This window comes from Opisthocomus hoazin, chromosome 4 (assembly GCF_030867145.1).
Source record: "Opisthocomus hoazin isolate bOpiHoa1 chromosome 4, bOpiHoa1.hap1, whole genome shotgun sequence".
Lineage (NCBI taxonomy): Eukaryota > Metazoa > Chordata > Aves > Opisthocomiformes > Opisthocomidae > Opisthocomus > Opisthocomus hoazin.
Genome location: NC_134417.1, coordinates 27,540,577 through 27,558,188, shown reverse-complemented (window position 1 = coordinate 27,558,188; position 17,612 = coordinate 27,540,577). Strand labels below are relative to the sequence as shown.

General features: G+C 44.2%; 1 protein-coding gene across 1 annotated transcript in view; it reads left to right on the top strand.

Annotated features, from left to right (window-relative positions):
• RSRC1 (arginine and serine rich coiled-coil 1) overlaps positions 1 to 17,612 on the top strand; it is a 174,574-nt gene that overhangs the window by 64,564 nt on the left and 92,398 nt on the right. Inside the window, exon 5 of the mRNA XM_075418409.1 lies at positions 11,115 to 11,151. Coding sequence (XP_075274524.1) covers positions 11,115 to 11,151 — 37 coding nt within the window. The remainder of the gene's footprint in view (positions 1 to 11,114; positions 11,152 to 17,612) is intronic.

The window sequence follows — 17,612 nt, the reverse complement described above, 5'->3', positions numbered from 1 at the left end:
ATTTTTTTGTATTTTGATGAAATATTACTTCTTTCCCTTCATTTGTGGCCAAGGAACTAATTTCCCGTCAAGCCTGAACAACTTAAGCTGTGTGTTTTTAAGTTTTATAAATTTGACTTGCAACGCAGCCCAACGTGGAAGCTGTTAGTAGGAGATCGACTTGCAGTAAGGAAGAATGTTCTGACTTTAAAGAAACCTTTCTCATATCAAATTTGTTAAAGTTCAGATAAATTTTGAAAACGTGACAGGCTGTTAGACAAATTTGTGAGTCTTCTGCTTAAAATAAAAGGAACTTTGTGGTGTTGTCCATAACTTATAAACCTCAAATATTGAAAAACGTGTACGAAACTGGAGTCCCGCAGGGTGAGGTGCCTTTGGCTGCTGAGGGGATGCAGATCCTGCCATTCAAAAATAGTTATGGCACGGTTGTTTGAACCGAAAAAGGCTGCGGTACCATAGGGATGGTAAATTCCTCAGGTTTATTATTAATGCGTCCAAAGTTTGCTCATGTTATTCATATAACAACAGGATCTTCTCCCTCATGTCAGGCTGACGCTGGAGAATCTTCTGAGCTACTGCTACCTCTCCGTGTGTGCTCAGGCTGCTTGGAACGACTGTCTGCAGAAACCAAGAGGCTTTCCAAGGCGTTCGTTAGGGCTACGTTGAGTTGTAATAGAAACAGGTGGTTTAATTGTGAAATACAACCTGACACTCGAGTCTCTGGTGACCAGAGATGCTCCAAGCTGCGTTAGCTGAAGTAGTTGGGGAGTTAGAAGCTGAGTATTCTGATCAAGTAGAGCTGCTTTTTTCGGGAGAAGGAAAATTTTTTACCTTGCATAGGAATGAAAAGCTGTGTCCATCTGACATTTGAACATATTTTAAACATTTAGAGTATATTCTGAGTGAGCCCCCGTGTTCCTTAGGGAGATAAATTCAGACCAGATGAAAGAAAGTAGAGGAGTTCAACTGAAGTGACAAAATCAAACTGCAGGGACACTAAAAGGAACAGTAAAAAAGCATTTACAAATTGGATTTTTATACCTCCCAACAGTGATGCCTGAAAAAGCACAAGGTTTCAGCGTGCTAAAATTGGCTCAAACGCAGTCGCAAGCGGTGGAGTATCAGTAATGTGGCACTTTGGCTCTCAGCTGAACTCTGCCGTGGCTGCCAAAGTGCCGTGCACATCTTCAGTAAGAATGGAAATGTGAAACTGCCTGTTCTGAGTCTTCTGCCTTACAGAACAGAATCCCAGCATGGCAGGGGTTGGCAGGGACCTCTGTGGGTCACCCAGCCCAACCCCCTGCCGAAGCAGGGTCACCCAGAGCAGGCTGCACAGGACCGCGTCCAGGCGGGTCTGGAATATCTCCAGAGAAGGAGACTCCACAGCCTCCCTGGGCAGCCTGGGCCAGGGCTCCGTCACCCTCAGAGGGAAGAAGTTCTTCCTCCTGTTCAGCTGGAACTTCCTCTGCTTCAGTTTGTGCCCGTTGCCCCTTGTCCTGTCGCTGGGCACCACTGGAAAGAGTCTGGCCCCATCCTCCTGACCCCCACCCTACAGATATTTAGAGGCATTTCTAAGGTCCCCTCTCAGCCTTCTCTTCTCCAGGCTGGACAAGCCCAGCTCCCTCAGCCTCTCCTTGTAGGAGAGATGCTCCCGTCCCCTCCTCATCCTCGTAGCCCTCCGCTGGACTCTCTCCAGTAGCTCCTCAAAAATGTAGGTGTCCTAGGGCTGTTGGGTCACCCTGGTCGTTCATCTGAGCAGTGGAAATTAATCAGTTGTGAATGCCAGAAACCAAGACCCACCTTTACTGAACAATTCCTCTGCTGCTTATCGTGGCTTTTTATTCCGAATGTCTGCTGTACAGAACGGAGGGTGTGTTTTGGTGGTTTGAGGGCTTTTTAATCCTTTGTTTGTTTTTCACCAGTACTGGCACTGGTACCGCTGCTGGCTAGGGTGGAAGGAAGCACAGTCCAAACTTCTTCTGGTCTTTGGGATGGTGTTAGTTGTACCGAGAGCCCCAACCTGCTGCTTGAAATCCATCTGCTCGCTTGCTGTTGACTGATGTTCTAAGTGCAGCATCTTGTGCTCTTTCAAGGTCTGGAAGCTTTTAATTCATCTTTATTTTGTATTCTTGCATTTTGGACAGCAGATGAAGTAGGGCAGCAGAAATGACTGTGTTCTAGTGCTGCGTAAATACAGGCATATAGTTTTGGGGTTGGTTACAGTATTTGTTGTAATAATGAAACCATCTCTCTGCTTAGAACCTCTGAAGAAACTTGTGAATCGCAAAGAACAAAATCAAAGCCTGGGAGTCCACCGGTAACTTCTGCTGTTCAGATTTCTCATGAAAGAAACCCTTACTATAAAGGAGCATTTGCACGAGGGGTGTGTGGAAAGAGTTGTCTGGCTTGTAGTGATGGATTATAAAGATGATAAAAATCTTCTTTTTAGGATATGCAAATAGCAGAAGTGGTGCCTGGCAAGGTGGGTCCATGAGTTTGAGGAAAAATTTATTTGTTTTTGTTAAAAAAAAGAAATAAAATGTATCCACAGATGGGGATTGACATTGTGCTCGTTGGCACTGGTTATGAGCGACAGACCTGCGGCTGGATGAGCTTCACTCTGTTAGGATATTAAATATAGGTGTTAGCTTTGTTCTGTGGACTGAGATCTGTGGGGGTTTAAAGAAAGAAGGAAAAAGAAAAAAGATTTAGTGATTTGTTTCTGAAGTCAGGATAGATTTTGGTTGTCACTGTGGAACATTCAGTAGCAGAGTGCCTATCTGTGCAGTAGACCCTCGCCGTGCAGCTGGTGTCGGACAAGATCAAGTTTGAGCAATGAGCGAAAGCAGGAAGGGTTTTTTTTGCAGAGGTGAGTAGAAAGTGGTGTGCCAGCAAAGCAGTTTTAGATATTTAGTAACTTAATAAAATTCTATGAGATTTTATCCTTTTAGGAAGAATGTGTAGCGCAGAATCTTAAACAAAAAAACTGCAAATAATTGATACAGAGAAATTCTAGATTACCTTGTGTCATAGGTAGAGTGCCTTAAATTGGTAACTTTATTTTTGTTGAACTTCTAATGAGGAACTGGTGATTGTTGCCCTAAGCACAATTTTCACGAGCATTTGCCATTTTTGGTACAGTTTATAATGAGTTTTGACAAAGATGGGTCCGTTCAGATACGATGTCGTTTCAGTGCGGTGTCGAGAGCTGTGTCTTCTGGAAGTATTTGTGAAACGTGATTACAAGAACTTGTTTAATGTGCGTAGAGAGTTTGAAAAAACCGGAGCAGGCGTGAGGTTTCCTTGTGTGCCTCTTTTTTTATCAACAGACTGAGGGCCTGAAGGGATGGAGGAAGTGAATGGACACCAATGTATCCAAATATCTCATTTTGCCGAAAAGCAAGTGCCGGCAGATAAATGCCCATAAAGGGATTTCTTTCTTAAGCCCCATGGATTTTTTTTTTTTTTTTTTTCAACTTTTTGTGTGAGTTAGAAATGAAAACCATTCATCTAGTGCCCCAAAGAAGGGCCGTATTGAATGGAAGAACAGTGTAATGTACCATTGAAGGCAGGATTGAAAGTGATTATCTTGTTAACTCTTGACAGTTACCGCCAGCTTGAAATAGAACTGGCAGGCTTGATTTGCAAATGAATTAGAGCTTTTTCATTTTGTGCCAGGATCATCTTTTTATATTCCGATATGACAGATGCTATGTTCCAGGCTTTTGTTTCTCTTCAGTTTTAGACTTGCAAATAAAAAACAAAAGATTATGATAGTAATTTTATTTGCATCTTTTCTCTAGGAGTTTATTCTTTGTCTAGAAGTTTTTAATCTTATATTTTTCAAAAATTTGTTTAAGAATAGTATTGTTCCTGCAGAATAAAATTTCATTAGGTTAAGTACAGTAGTAATTGGGAGAATGAGGAGGATTTAGAAGCTTTCAGAAAATGGAAAATTGATTGTACTCGAATTGTTTTACTGCTTAGAACATTTAAATTTTCTCACTGACTTATACCTAGATTTAGCATTCTTCAATGCTGAGAGTTGAGTGCAGCTGAGGAGAATCTAACGTTTGAAATATTTATCCTAACAGCATGCTAATAGAAATACACGTGTAATTAGTTTCAGGCTTAATGCTGATAAACTGTGTTTATATTCCGCAGCCATCCAAACACAGATGGTAAGGTGTTAGTTATGATAATTATTGTGCACTCTTTATATGTTCCTCATTAACCTGTAGCACTCTCTACTAGTCCGGAGAGTTTTTACCATAGTCATGCTTACCAGCATTAAAACTCGCTCTGCGGCGTTTAGTATTCCATGCGGCGCTCTGTGCATTTACACTGCTGGGCTTTCTGCGACTTCTCTAATCGGTTTTCTACTTGGAGGCCAATTAGCAACACTGCCTACTACCACTGACGTCCATTACGGAAATGTTTTCCTACACTTTCACCTACAGGATGTGTTTTAATTGAATATCTACTAAATAATATTACAGAAAAGGTAAACCAGGCCAAAGTTGTCTAATTTATTGAAGACTACAAAATACTCTGGTTAACAGAGACAGCGACATTCCAAAGCCTGGAGCTTAATTGCTTGTGTTTGCTGGGGATGCAAACGCTGGTTAACGAGGCTGGACTCCTTGGGAGGGGAACCCTCTGCACGGAACCGGAGGGGAGAAACCCAACCGACCAGACAAAACTCGGGGAAAAAAAACCCAAGAAAAAACCCGCCCCACATAGAGCAACTCCAGGGGCTTGTGTGCTGTGGGGCCCTTTGCCTCGCTGCGTCGGTCGGAGGGTGGCTGGAGCTGGCAGCCGGGCTAAAGAGCTCTGCCTTGATGATTTGTAGGATTTCCACATCAGACCTGAATTCTTGGCGAAACGGAATTGGGAGCTTTTTGGGGTGGTTGTTTTGGTGCTCATTTATCTGAGACATACTAATTGAGAAAAAGGATTTTTTTTGTAGGGTCTATTTGAAAATACAGATTCTATGAACATTGTATTTTTTTTTTCATCCCCTCTACTTAGTGTCAGTATTTATTTCAATTGCATAAAATCTTGAATTTTACTCTGTCAGCCAGGATTATATCTGTATATTTTTCCCCCCTCTGGAATATTTGATCAGGTCTTTTGAGTACTGATTTTTCTTCTCTCTAGGATAACGTATTATGGAAATTGTTTCACCTTGTGTCCTGTTTAAAGTCCCTGGTTTTAGCATGATTCGATTTAGCTTGCATTGTATTCTGTTGAGTTCTTCCCCAGTTCCATGTTATTCTGTGTGTGTTTGTGTGGATGAGGGATTGACATCTGCTTTTCTTCCTGCTTTTGGTAAGAGACCTTCATATGATCTTCTTGAATCTTTATTACATTTAAATCAGCAATTGGTCTAGCTTCTTAACATCTTATACCCGAGTGAAATAAATTCTTTTGTTGACTGGGGAGGAGGGAGCCACTGAGCACACCACCACCAGCTTCGGAGTCTTTACGCCTCAGGATCAGTTCTGGACCATTTGAATCTAATGTTAAGTAAGAGCAGAACCACATGCCACACTCTTTCAAAAATGCCGTGGGTGCTTTTTCTAGCCACGTGTAGGATTCCCTAACCACTCACTCATTTTGATGGGAGTTTGTTCTGCACCAAAGATTAGAAAGAGCAGCATGAAATTGGTAGTTTAACTGTATCTCATCTTGTTGAGCTCTATGCACAAAAGAAAATTCTGAACTAATGTATTACGTTGTTTTTCTGGATGCTTGGTACTGTCGGAATAGCCAGGTTACTGCCGTGTGTTTGGGCCCTCTCTGATGTTGGTATTGCACTGCCAAATCACTTTCACTGTTTTATTTTGTAGTCTTGTTGGTTGGTTGGGTCTTCCAATAATGGAAGAAAACAGGGTTTGTAGATGCAAGGAGCCACAACTCCTAAAGCCATTACATCTGTCAAGGGAGATTTTGGTTTTCGTTATTGGTAATGCCGTTTACATATGTTATACGGTTACTTTCAAAAAAGCTCGAGATTTTTTTTCCTTCATCTTTGTATAAGAGAGGTAGGAGGAAATAGCTTTCTTCTAGGGTTTTCTCCTCTTGCCTTTTGTATGCTCCCTTTGACGTAACTTCCACTTACGGCTAAGAAAAATACAGCTCTACTGTTCGGGTTTTTCTGTATAACCCAGATGAGATGAAGTGGCAGTGTTGAAGAGTAACGCATTCGTTGGAGGTCGGTTCCTGCACATTACGCAGTCTTTGCTGGCAGTTCTGCCAGACCACCGCCGTGGTGTTGGCCCAGCCTGGCGTGGAGAGTCAATGGGTACGAATTTCCGTGCTCACCCAGGAGAACCAGCACCGCCCTCCTGCAGATGGTATCGGGGGAGAGGACGGGCATGGGGCTTCGAGTTTGACCTAATCCTTGGTGTGACTTTCAAAGCCTGCTGAAATAAGTAGCTGTGGTCTGAAGTCCTAGTATACAAGTAGTCCTAGTATATAAATACCTAGTGCCTTCTGAACAGTCACCATGCAAGTGGAATAATTGTCTGTATTTGTTCTAGTTGCTGCCGACAGGGAGAAAATACTTTTTTCCATACTAGGCTTTTGTTTTTCTGGAATTGAACAGAGGCATGGTCTGGCCATGGCTGTTTTACTCTCAATATCTGGCATGTTCTGTGAGCTTAAGATTAGTCAGTGAAGCTATTCCAGAATGTAACATGTTTTAAATGCTTGTGAAAATGCATCACTCAATGGTGATGAGGTCACAACTGCCGCATTCAGGCTACCCATCCAGTTGTGACTGAACTCTGTGTGTGAGTACACACGATGCCTTATTCCAAAATGTGAATGTGAGAGAAAAGTTAGAAAAAAGTTAAGAACTTCATTGGGAGGAAAAAAAAAACTATTCCTTATTTTCCTCCTCTTCTAAAATCTGGTACCTGGAATACCTTCAATCTTATTGTGCTGACTTATGAGGCTGAGGAAAGTAAATCCAGCAAAGACTGAATATGTAAAATAAGAAGTGAGGGAGCCGTTCTCTATCTTGGGATATCCCAGGGTAGAATCAAGTAACATGTAATCACGTGAAACCTAGTTTTCTTATTCCCAGGAATATACAGGGCCCAGCTCTAGCCTGGGAAATGGTGAGATACTGGCCTTCAAACTCACAGCTGGGAGAGATGATCTTGCCCTGGGTAGGCAGAGTTTTAGATGGGTGATTTCCACATTCTAAGAGAGAAGGGAAATTGCTAAAGGCTGCTGGTGGTGGTGTTTGCTGGGGTTGAGTCAGAAATTTGGAGTATTAACAATGCTGCTAGACTGAGTAGTCAAGGCTAGTGTAATAAATTCCTTATGTGAATCTGATTTAGATTAGTTTTTTTTTTTTTTTTTTTTTTTTTTTTTTTTTTTTTTACCGTGCCTACTGACAGCTAAGCATCTCTTGGCAGGTCAGCCTTGAGAAGTCTGAGTATCAACAGCAGAAAATGATGAGGCAAAGGCCTCGTTGAATTTGAGATGCCAATCTGCCAAAATAAAGATGATACACAAAAAGAAAGGTCTGGAGATAGCCTACTAGATAGTCTCCTTCTCCCGTAGCTGTCACCTCCACTGTAGGTGCATTTAGCAAGACTGGTCCTCACTTTGGCCGCGTTGGGTCAGCGTAGACTTCCCACTAACTGAAGAAGCTCCAGACAGGAGAGGCAGTGGCTGTGATGTTTATGACAGTAGCCTCACTCGTCCTCTTCTCCATACCCCTTGGTATAATTCCTAGCATCTAAGGTACATTTCTTCTCATTTCTGTCATCTTTCCCTTTATCTGCCTTCAAAACAGAGCTTAGGCAGGTGGGAGAAGGGACTAGACCACCACTCAAGCTGGGTTTAGCATAGGTTTATCCTGTGTCATGTTGCTTGTATTGGTGAGAGTTTAATATATTGTCAACTGCTGAAGTTCAGAAAGAAGCTCACAGAATCACAGGATGGTAGGGGTCGGAAGGGACCTCTGTTTTAAAATATATGCACGTCAGCTAGTATCTTACGGCACAATTTCTTGACTGTAGTGGGATAATACAATTCCAGACCTTCTGTGATGGAAAAAAGAAGAACTCAAGAATAAAACGAAACTTGTCTAATGAACCAACAAAAGAAATGTGGTGCACTGGAGACGGTTTGAAAGACAAATATGTATCTTGGTGGGAACTGTGTGGTGTAAACGTAGAGTAAAGCATGATTACCTGATAATGATATAAAATTATCGTAACTTTCTTGTGATGTTCCTCCGTGGGAGTAGGATAATGTTGGATGCACATTGAACTGCCCTTGCCTTGTGTTTGCGGTGGTCTGGGGTGTGATGATGAAGGTGCTCTGTAGACGTCAGAGGCTGCGTGTTACTGAGCTCCAGCGACAGGTTGGATTTTGCATAACGCAATATTTAAAATACAGTACGATTGGGAGGCTTACTTGTGTAATTATTGTTTAACTAGAAAGATGCAATTGCGCGGAGGCTTCGCTGGTTGTCGTCGCCGATGGATGCGCGGCAGCCTCCGGCTGCGGGGAGGTTGCCATTGGAAGCGACGGCTGCCCCGAGGTTTATTTAGGACAACCTCAGCCTTGTCCTGGGTAGCTTGATAAGGTTTGCCTCGCCAATGCTCGACCACCGCATTTCCTGCGTGAGCCGCGTGTTACACCGATATTACTGCCTGTGCTGCCTCAACTACAAATTGGGTGAACAACCAGTGACACTTTTTCAATATTATTACATTAAACCAAGTGGATTTTGATTGATAACCTAATATTCAACTAATGCAAAACATCAATCATGGCAAGTATATTAATTATTTAATATTGCAGTCTAATTCAGAAATCGATGTGCTGCATGAGGGGAAGGGAAACTCACTGTTCCCAGAAGACTTAAGACAGGGAATGATTAAAAAAAAAAAAAAAACAACAACCCTGCTGTACTCTTGTGTGTTAGCTCGATACAAATCTTTATTCATTTGCCAATAATCTCTTCGCATTTTCCACTTCAGGACCTTTTTTATCAGTTTTGAGACCTATAATTGAATGAAGGCTTCTTTCAGCACACAGCAGAAGGAGTTGCACCGATATTGATGGAGTCAGGGCAGGGACGGTGCGGGAGATGGGCCGCTAACAAGGTGAGCATGCTGCCAGGCGTGGGAGCCCGCTCCAGACCCAGCTGAGTCTGTAAGGCTGTTCAGCGCCTCCAAAACAGGCATGGGAGGTGATCACAGAATCACAGAATGTTTGGGGTTGGCAGGGACCTCTGTGGGTCACTCAGTCCAACCCCCTGCCAAAGCAGGGTCACCTACAGTAGGCTGTAGAGGACCTTGTCCAGGCAGGTCTTAAATATCTCCAGAGAAGGAGACTCCACAGCCTCCCTGGGCAGCCTGGGCCAGGGCTCTGTCACCCTCAGAGGGAAGAAGTTCTTCCTCGTGTTCAGCTGGAACTTCCTCTGCTTCAGTTTGTGCCCGTTGCCCCTTGTCCTGTCGCTGGGCACCACTGGAAAGAGTCTGGCCCCATCCTCCTGACCCCCACCCTGCAGATATTTGTAAGCATATATTAGGTCCCCTCTCAGCCTTCTCTTCTCCAGGCTGAACAAGCCCAGCTCCCTCAGCCTCTCCTCGTAGGAGAGATGCTCCAGTCCCCTCCTCATCCTCGTAGCCCTCCGCTGGACTCTCTCCAGCAGCTCCTGATCTTGAACTGGGGAGCCCAGCACTGGACACAGCACTGCAGATGGGGCCTCCCCAGGGCAGTGTAGAGGGGGAGGAGAACCTTCCTCGACCTGCTGGCCATGCTTCTCCTAATGCACCCCAGGATCCCGTTGGCCTTCTTGGCAGCCAGGGCACGCTGCTGGCTCATGGTCAGCCTGTGATGCCTCTTGGAATATTGTATGGACTCGAATGAGAAATTCTTTCAAAATACCAAAGAACGGCGTAGGGAAGGGGCATCTTTTCTCCTTGATTCGTTTGTGGTAAATTCAAATAGAACAAAAGTGCCCAGCAGAATTTATGAAATTATAAAGAAAAGCTTTCTGTAAAAAGCCTGGCATACAGTACGGCAAGGTGGGGAAATGTATGACGGGCTGTAGCCTAACTCAGTATTTAGCAAAATTGAGTGCGTTGCTTCCCGTTGTGCCTGACCCAGCCTGTGCGAAGTGGTAAAGAGAGCGGAAGCCTTGGTCGCTCACGGTTTGCTGTCGCAGAGGAGCGTCGTCTGGGTTGTTGCTCCTGCAGTTTGGTCTAGTTGAAGAATTTACTGAAAAAAATAATATGGCAGATATCAATGCATCCTACGTGGTGAAGTTGCGCGGCCGATTCGGCGCGGTCCTCGCGGGGCGTGGGTCCAGCCCGTCCCTCCCGCGACGCGCTGCCCGTCTGGGAGCGGGCAGAGCCTGGTGCCAGCGACGGGGAGTGCCTGGGCGCCTGGGGGTCCCTCGCTTCGCCTCGCCTCACCTTGCTTCCGACTTCATCTTTTTAATTTTTTACATAGCAGGATGTGTTGAGGATTAATTTTCGCTCTCGTTTCTCCTTGCTTTTTGGTATTTTTACTTTGATGGTTTGGTCACTTTTTTTGTGCCTGTCTTTATGTGGCGTTGCTTATTTTCGTATCTGCATATTTGGGTTTTTTCCGGCTGTCTGGAGTCAAACGCAAAGCTTCAGCCTGGCTCCCACCACCGAGCCCGTTAATGTACGAGGCAGTCATTCCCTCACCTTTGTGAACAGTCACATAATTTTATTGTTGAAGGAGGGGCAAAGCAGAACCGGGAGCCATGGAGTGTGGGTTTGGTAAATAGCATTGCGCACGGTCTGGGTTTATTAATTCCAATAGCAATGGGGGGATAACTCTATGACAAATGTTGTTTTTTAAGTGAGCGTCCTGTTGCGTTGCCACAGTTCATAGCGATTTCAGGGCAGGTAGAATTTGGGGCTTTAAATAATTCTGTAGGTATGCGTTAGGATTATTGACACTTTTTAGATACTGTAATGATTAAGATATTAAAAGTGAAAATTTTACATACTCGAGAAATTACATAGCTTTAACGTTTCTAAGTTAAACATAAATCGCTGTAGACAAGGGTTTAGCAACTATTTAGAACTTTTGTTCTTCTGTTACAGGGACTCTGGGAACATCAAAGCTGGATTAGAACATCTGGTAAGTTTTAATTTTCTCTTGAACATTTGCATCATCTTTGATATCTGCATTCCAAATGAACACTTTTGAATGAGCTTTGAATACCTTGAATTGAGAAAGTCAACCATTTCCCAGAGGGTCAGCTCACTGTTATTATGTGAAGGCACTCACATTTTCATTTATCTTACCATTTCAAGGGAATTTTAATTTTTTTAAATTACTTTTTTTTGATGTGGAGATGAAATAAAATGGACTACAATCCTTGGATTGATGATTGCCTTAATTATAAACAAAAATTGTTTGGTGTAGGATTTTTGGCATATCCTGATCTGAAAACAACAAACTTGTGATAAAAAAAAAAAGACACACACACACACACATACACAGTCCGATACTGCATGCATAAATATGGTATGTTTTAGTAATTTGAAGGCTTTGAAAGAAGTGCACAGCTTTGTTTTTTCTCTTGTCTTTGCTTTATGAATAATGCATTGACTTAAATTCCATTCAGTGCTGCAGTATAAAATAATAATTGAGATGCAAAATATTTTTGTTTAAGTAAACATATTCAAACCATAAGTGACAGCAAGACATACTTAGCATTAAAAACTAAGCAGTTGATCAAAACTGGAAAAAATACAATATTGTCACAAATCTGAAGCTTGTTGAGCCTAGGATGTTGGTATCAGCAGTCATCAGAACATGAAGTAGTTCATCTGAACAGATTATTAAATCCCATTAAATCAAAATATTCACTATTAACGACATGCATATCTCGGTACATCATGCAAAGTGTTCAAATTCATGTTTAATTTTTTTCATACAGTATCTGAATAACATACACTGTTCTATACAGCTATTAAAATAAAATCTTATCACAGTGTGTTGCACGGGCATTAGAAAAAATTGCTTTTCTGTTGTTGCTTCCCATTTTGGGAATCACTTGGGAAATGTGATTTGTAGGAGCTGGTGTACCAATATCTTCTTGGAGTAACGGCAGGATGAAAAGGATGTATATTCTAGCGTAGTTGTCAACAGTTTCCCCTTTATAATGGTGGCATATTAAATGTTCCATTGCAACTAGTATTTTGAATCTGTAAATGGAATAAATAGCTGAGGGTTATGAATAGTTCTGAGAGCGGTTTGCAAATTAATCTTGTTGGCTAGTTTCATTGGTATCTGGCATGCTAGTTGAATCTCTTAAATAAATTTTTAAAATGTTTCATTCCTCTGCCGGTGTCAGGTAGTTGTAATCTGATGGGCTCCGAGAATTTTTCTAATGCATTATAAAGATGCTGTAGTCTTTGACAGATGACCATGACTGGTACTTTTTTTCTAAATTGGGAGCGCCGCGGTAGCTGGAGCTGCAGGTCTGATTTATACCGTCCCTCCCAGCAGCCAGCGCAGGGGGAAGGGACTGGGTGGGCTTGGGGCAGCCCGGGGACGGCGTCTGCTGGCATTCAGCGCTGCTCATCAGGGGGAAAAGGCACTCTGGGGGCTAACGACGCATTGAGATCTTTACAGGGTGACTCGCTGTGTGGTTGAATAAAATTTTGTCTTCATTAAAGACATTAGCTGCTTCGTATTTCTCGGAAAGACATGTCAGAAACATCCAGGTTTGAGACATTTTTTCTTTTCCCTGTGATCTTAGAAAATATGTCCTGGGAACGGGCGCGCAAGGAAACCCAGGACACCCACAGGTGGGGGTGTTTGTGCTGGAAGCTGGTTTATATCAATGTTATGTCAGACGAATCACAGACTGGTCGGGGTTGGCAGGGCCCTCTGTGGGTCACCCAGCCCAACCCCCTGCCCAAGCAGGGTCACCCAGAGCAGGCTGCACAGCACCGCGTCCAGGCGGGGCTGGAATATCTCCAGAGAAGGAGACTCCACAGCCTCCCTGGGCAGCCTGGGTCAGGGCTCCATCACCCTCAGAGGGAAGAAGTTCTTCCTCAGGTTCAGCTGGAGCTTCCTCTGCTTCAGTTTGTGCCCGAAGCCCCTTGTCCTGTCGCTGTGCACCACTGAAATTCACAGGGACCTTGTGGGCTCTGAGAAATAACCGGGATGTTCCTCAGAAGAATGAAGCCACGTGATTGCTCTGGTCCTACTGCTTTAAATTACTGCATCTCCAAGAACTTTTTTTCCCCCCATGTGAAAAAAGACGACTCTTTGTATTGTTTGGGTAATCTGTTATTTAATCCCTTCTGTATAAAAGAGTGATTCACAATTTGGTGTCATCCCAATGGGGTCAGTGCGTTCCCTTGAGGTCTGTCTGCATGCGTATCCCAGTCACTCGATGGCAGCCCGTTTCACTGCTTACCCTTAGTTGGATGGCTTCTGGTATCTGGCATCTCCCTAAACAGGGGAGTGAAATAAAGTAGTGTAACGAATGTTCTTGGTAATTATTTATAAGTATTTGTAAATATTTTTGGTAAATATTTTGGATATTGTTGCTTAGGAAACACTTCCAGCTCAGCAACAGAGGCTTCTGTAAACAGAAGTATTTTCTCTGTGGGTCGGCGAGGTGCCCAGCAGGTCGGTGTGCCCAGTCCCTCCCGGAGGAGCTGCTGGCAGAGGGGTTGCAGCTGCACTCCCCGCCGACCACCCGTGGCTACGTCTGCTCAGAAGCCTTCACTTCTTCCGCTGGGTGAGAAAGGGAGCTTCCAAGTTCTGAGCACAGGGGAATTCGGCTAACATCCCAAATATTTCGGTGGTTATTTGCGGAATTATACTTAGCTAATTCCTTGTCTGAGTAACAAACTGTAGAAACAGAATCACAGAATCCCAGCATGGTTGGGGTTGGAAGGGCCCTCTGTGGGTCACCCAGCCCAACCCCCTGCCCAAGCAGGGTCACCCGGAGCAGGCTGCACAGCACCGCGTCCAGGCGGGTCTGGAAATATCTCCAGAGAAGGAGACTCCACAGCCTCTCTGGGCAGCCTGGGCCAGGGCTCCGTCACCCTCAGAGGGAAGAAGTTCTTCCTCATGTTTAGACGGAACTTCCTCTGCTTCCTATGACAAACCTTGGAACGAACCTGCAACTCTGGATAGGTCCTGCTTTCTGTTAATAGCTCTGCTAAAAAACAACCGTGGAGCCACACATGCAGTTTATCCATTAGAGAGACCTTATTTGTGTCTCCTGTAGAACATTTCAAAGCAGTAACCTGCTCATCTGTGTGGTCAGGCAGCAGAGCCTCTCCCTGTGGAGTGATGGAGAGCAACCTGTCGTTAGCAGCTCGTTTAGCCCATGGTCTGTCCCGAGCGCTGGGGGTTCATCAATGAACCCCGGAGGAGGCTCTTCCCAAGCCGACTCTCGCCGTGCTTCTGCACGGCTCTACCGGGGAAGCTGCTGGAGCTCACCAGTTATGCTCTTCGTCGCGTCGTGTGTTGTAGGTAGTGTGTGTCGCGGTCGCTAATTTGTAACTTAACTCCGTCTGACAGCTCTTTGGGTCTTTCAAAGAGAACTTTGGTAGAAAAATTCGCATAAATGATCAACCAGCCAAAAGAACCCTACAAAACCCCAAAACTCCAACCAAAAATGGCCCCTCCCTTATCCAGAAATTATTAATTTATTAGCTATCACTATTTATTAGCTATCACTGTTTATTAGCTATCACTATTTACTAGCTATCACTATTTTTTGTCTTGGAGCTTGGTTTCAGCAGTCGACCTCTCACTGATTTTCCCTAGCTTAGTTTCAGGCTTCTGGTGATGGTCCTGGCGTGGCTGCTGGACAGCGATGCCTAATAGAATTGTTGGTTTTGTAACGAGCTGTAAAACCAAGCAGCCAATTGTTTGTGTTCGCAAACAATTAATTAGCACTCTTAATATGAGTAATTATGTTTATCTTGGTATCCTGGCAAAATTCCATGCTGGTCAATTATATTCTGCAAGCTTGAATTCTCTGTTGCTGAAGAAGTGTCAGGCTGAATGGATGGTTGGGTTTTTTCCTGTTGCAATTGTATTTAACTGAAAACGAGATTTATTTTTTTTTTTTAACTCTCTTTAAAATGGCATTTCCTTCTCACAAGTCCTTTCATAAAATGCTAATCATCAAAACTTGGAAAAAGTTGCTGTAGGAATCGCAGAATCCCAGCATGGTCGGGGTTGGAAGGGCCCTCTGTGGGTCACCCAGCCCAACCCCATGCCGAAGCAGGGTCACCCAGAGCAGGCTGCACAGCACCGCGTCCAGGCGGGGCTTGAATATCTCCAGAGAAGATACTCCACAGCCTCCCTGGGCAGCCTGGGCCAGGGCTCCGTCACGCTCAGAGTGAAGAAGTTCTTCCTCATGTTCAGCTGGAACTTCCTCTGCTTCAGTTTGTGCCCATTGCCCCTTGTCCTGTCACTGGGCACCACTGCAAAGAGTCTGGCCCCATCCTCCTGACCCCCACCCTGCAGATATTTAGAAGCATTTATAAGGTCCCCAACTCACCGTAGTGTTCCTGGGGAGCTGTCGTTGTCATGCCCCACCTCCCTGTCTTAGCCTTTGAGCAGGTTGCCCTCCTGGGTGCACTTGCTGCTGAGGCACCTCCGGAGAGTCCAGGAGATGGGAGGCAGCTCTAGAGGAGACGGTGAGTGTGGCCCTGGGGTGTGGCAATGGCAATTTAGCATGGAACTCGCTTTTTTGTGGTAAGAGAAGACGGTGTTCTGTGAAGCCTCCCCACTCCAGCAGAACAACGGCCGCATGGGCAGGGCGTGCACAGGTGGGGCAGCGGGTTGGCTTAACTTTGTGAGTTTATTTTCTTCCCATTTGGGCAATGGGATTGGTAAGTCCCTATGACAGGGCAAGAATCTTTAGCCTGTAGCTGCCTCCTTCAGGAAGCAGTTGTGCAGAAGACCTTCTAAAGGTGGGAAATTATCATGACATAAAAATGTATAAATAAAATGTTTTTTATCACCAGGCAGTACTCAGATTAGTGGGAGGGAAATGGTGCTGCAAGGTGCTAGTGGTATCATAACCCTTACAGATGGTGGCCTGTACCTTGGGATGTCGTGAGAAACGCAGATGCATTGACTTCATTTCTAATTCCTGTCACTCACATCTCTCATTTACTGAATATGCGTAGAGTTAAGGCATTTTACATGCATGGTGGTGGTTTGCTTGTATGAACTCTTTTAACAGCCGTTGGTTTGCTCTTTGTTCAGGTCAGCATTCAGCTGGAATCTGCTTGATGCTTTCCTTCGTAAAGGGTAACAGATCCATAGGTGATTCCTGTTGGAGTGGGAAGCGTGAGAACACAGCTGCTGCTCTGGTCTTCTTGGCAAGGTTCTAATAACAGCTAACCTTTTGGAAGTTTTTAAAAAAAATTCAAGAATTTGGAGAAATAAGCAGGTTGGGGCCCTCTTATAAAATAGTGTTAAATGTAGGTGACAGGTGAGTTATTGCTTGTAATTGATTAATTGTTTAAGTCCTGCTGTTTAGAATACAAACATTTGTATTTCTGTAGACATACACTGAATTCTGCTATTGGAATTTTTTTTTTTCTTTTTTGCATTGAGCCCGAATTGCTGTTGTCTAGCATGAGGTTAGAACACAGCCCACTGTGTTCTCTGGAGATGCAAATACATAGCTGCGAAGGAACACGGGGGGCCTGAAAGTAGCAGTAATGTGTTCCTGTGCAGTAAACATTAGATGAGAAGGAAATAAAACTTTATATACATTAAAAAATACTTCAGTATCTGAGATGTCAATCTTATCTAACACTTGGAGTATAGATGATCGTTTTCATCATGTTCCATCTACCATACTGAGAAATGCAGTCATCAGAGTTCAGAAAATGGTTTATGCACATCACGCAAGTGGAAGCTGTTATTCCTGATCAGAAATGCACCACACAGAGCAGAGAATCGGGCATGTTTAGTAAGCTTTACATATGGGTGCTCACGTTTTTAAAGTATTTGGTACGTACGATTGACCCAACTTTTTTAAAAAGGAGCTTTCGTTTGCCTTTTTCTAAAGTAGATGGTGATAAATAATAGCCTTTACTCTAATTTGGTGGTAATATTATAGTAACATGAACGAAAAAAACCATCTAATTTCCATCACTTATTGATTAATAAGTGATAGTTTCACTTGAAGGTTGTTCCATGCTGCTGTCAAAGTCGTCTTCTCAGGGCCGATCCCCCGAGTGAGTTTTGCTGGCAGGTCATGGTTGTGCTGAGCGCTGACTGAGGTCTCCATTTCAAGACGTCGTCCCAGTCTGAGACTAAGACAGCGAAGGCAGGGGTGGAGGTCTCTTCCACGGTGGCCAATGTAATGTTTGTGGTCCACAGATGGCCAACGTGACGTTTGTGTATGGGGATGTACTCCAGGGACTTCCATCCTGGGAGCCTGAAGAGCCACTGTGTCCCCAGCCCTCCACGTCACAAAACGGAGGGCAGCAGGAGCTTGGAAGGGGCTTTCTGGGGAGAGGTGCCCAGGCTGGCTGTGTCCCCTGCTGAGAGGGACCCTCTTCTCTCACCGACTTTGGCAGGCTTCGGGGGCTGAT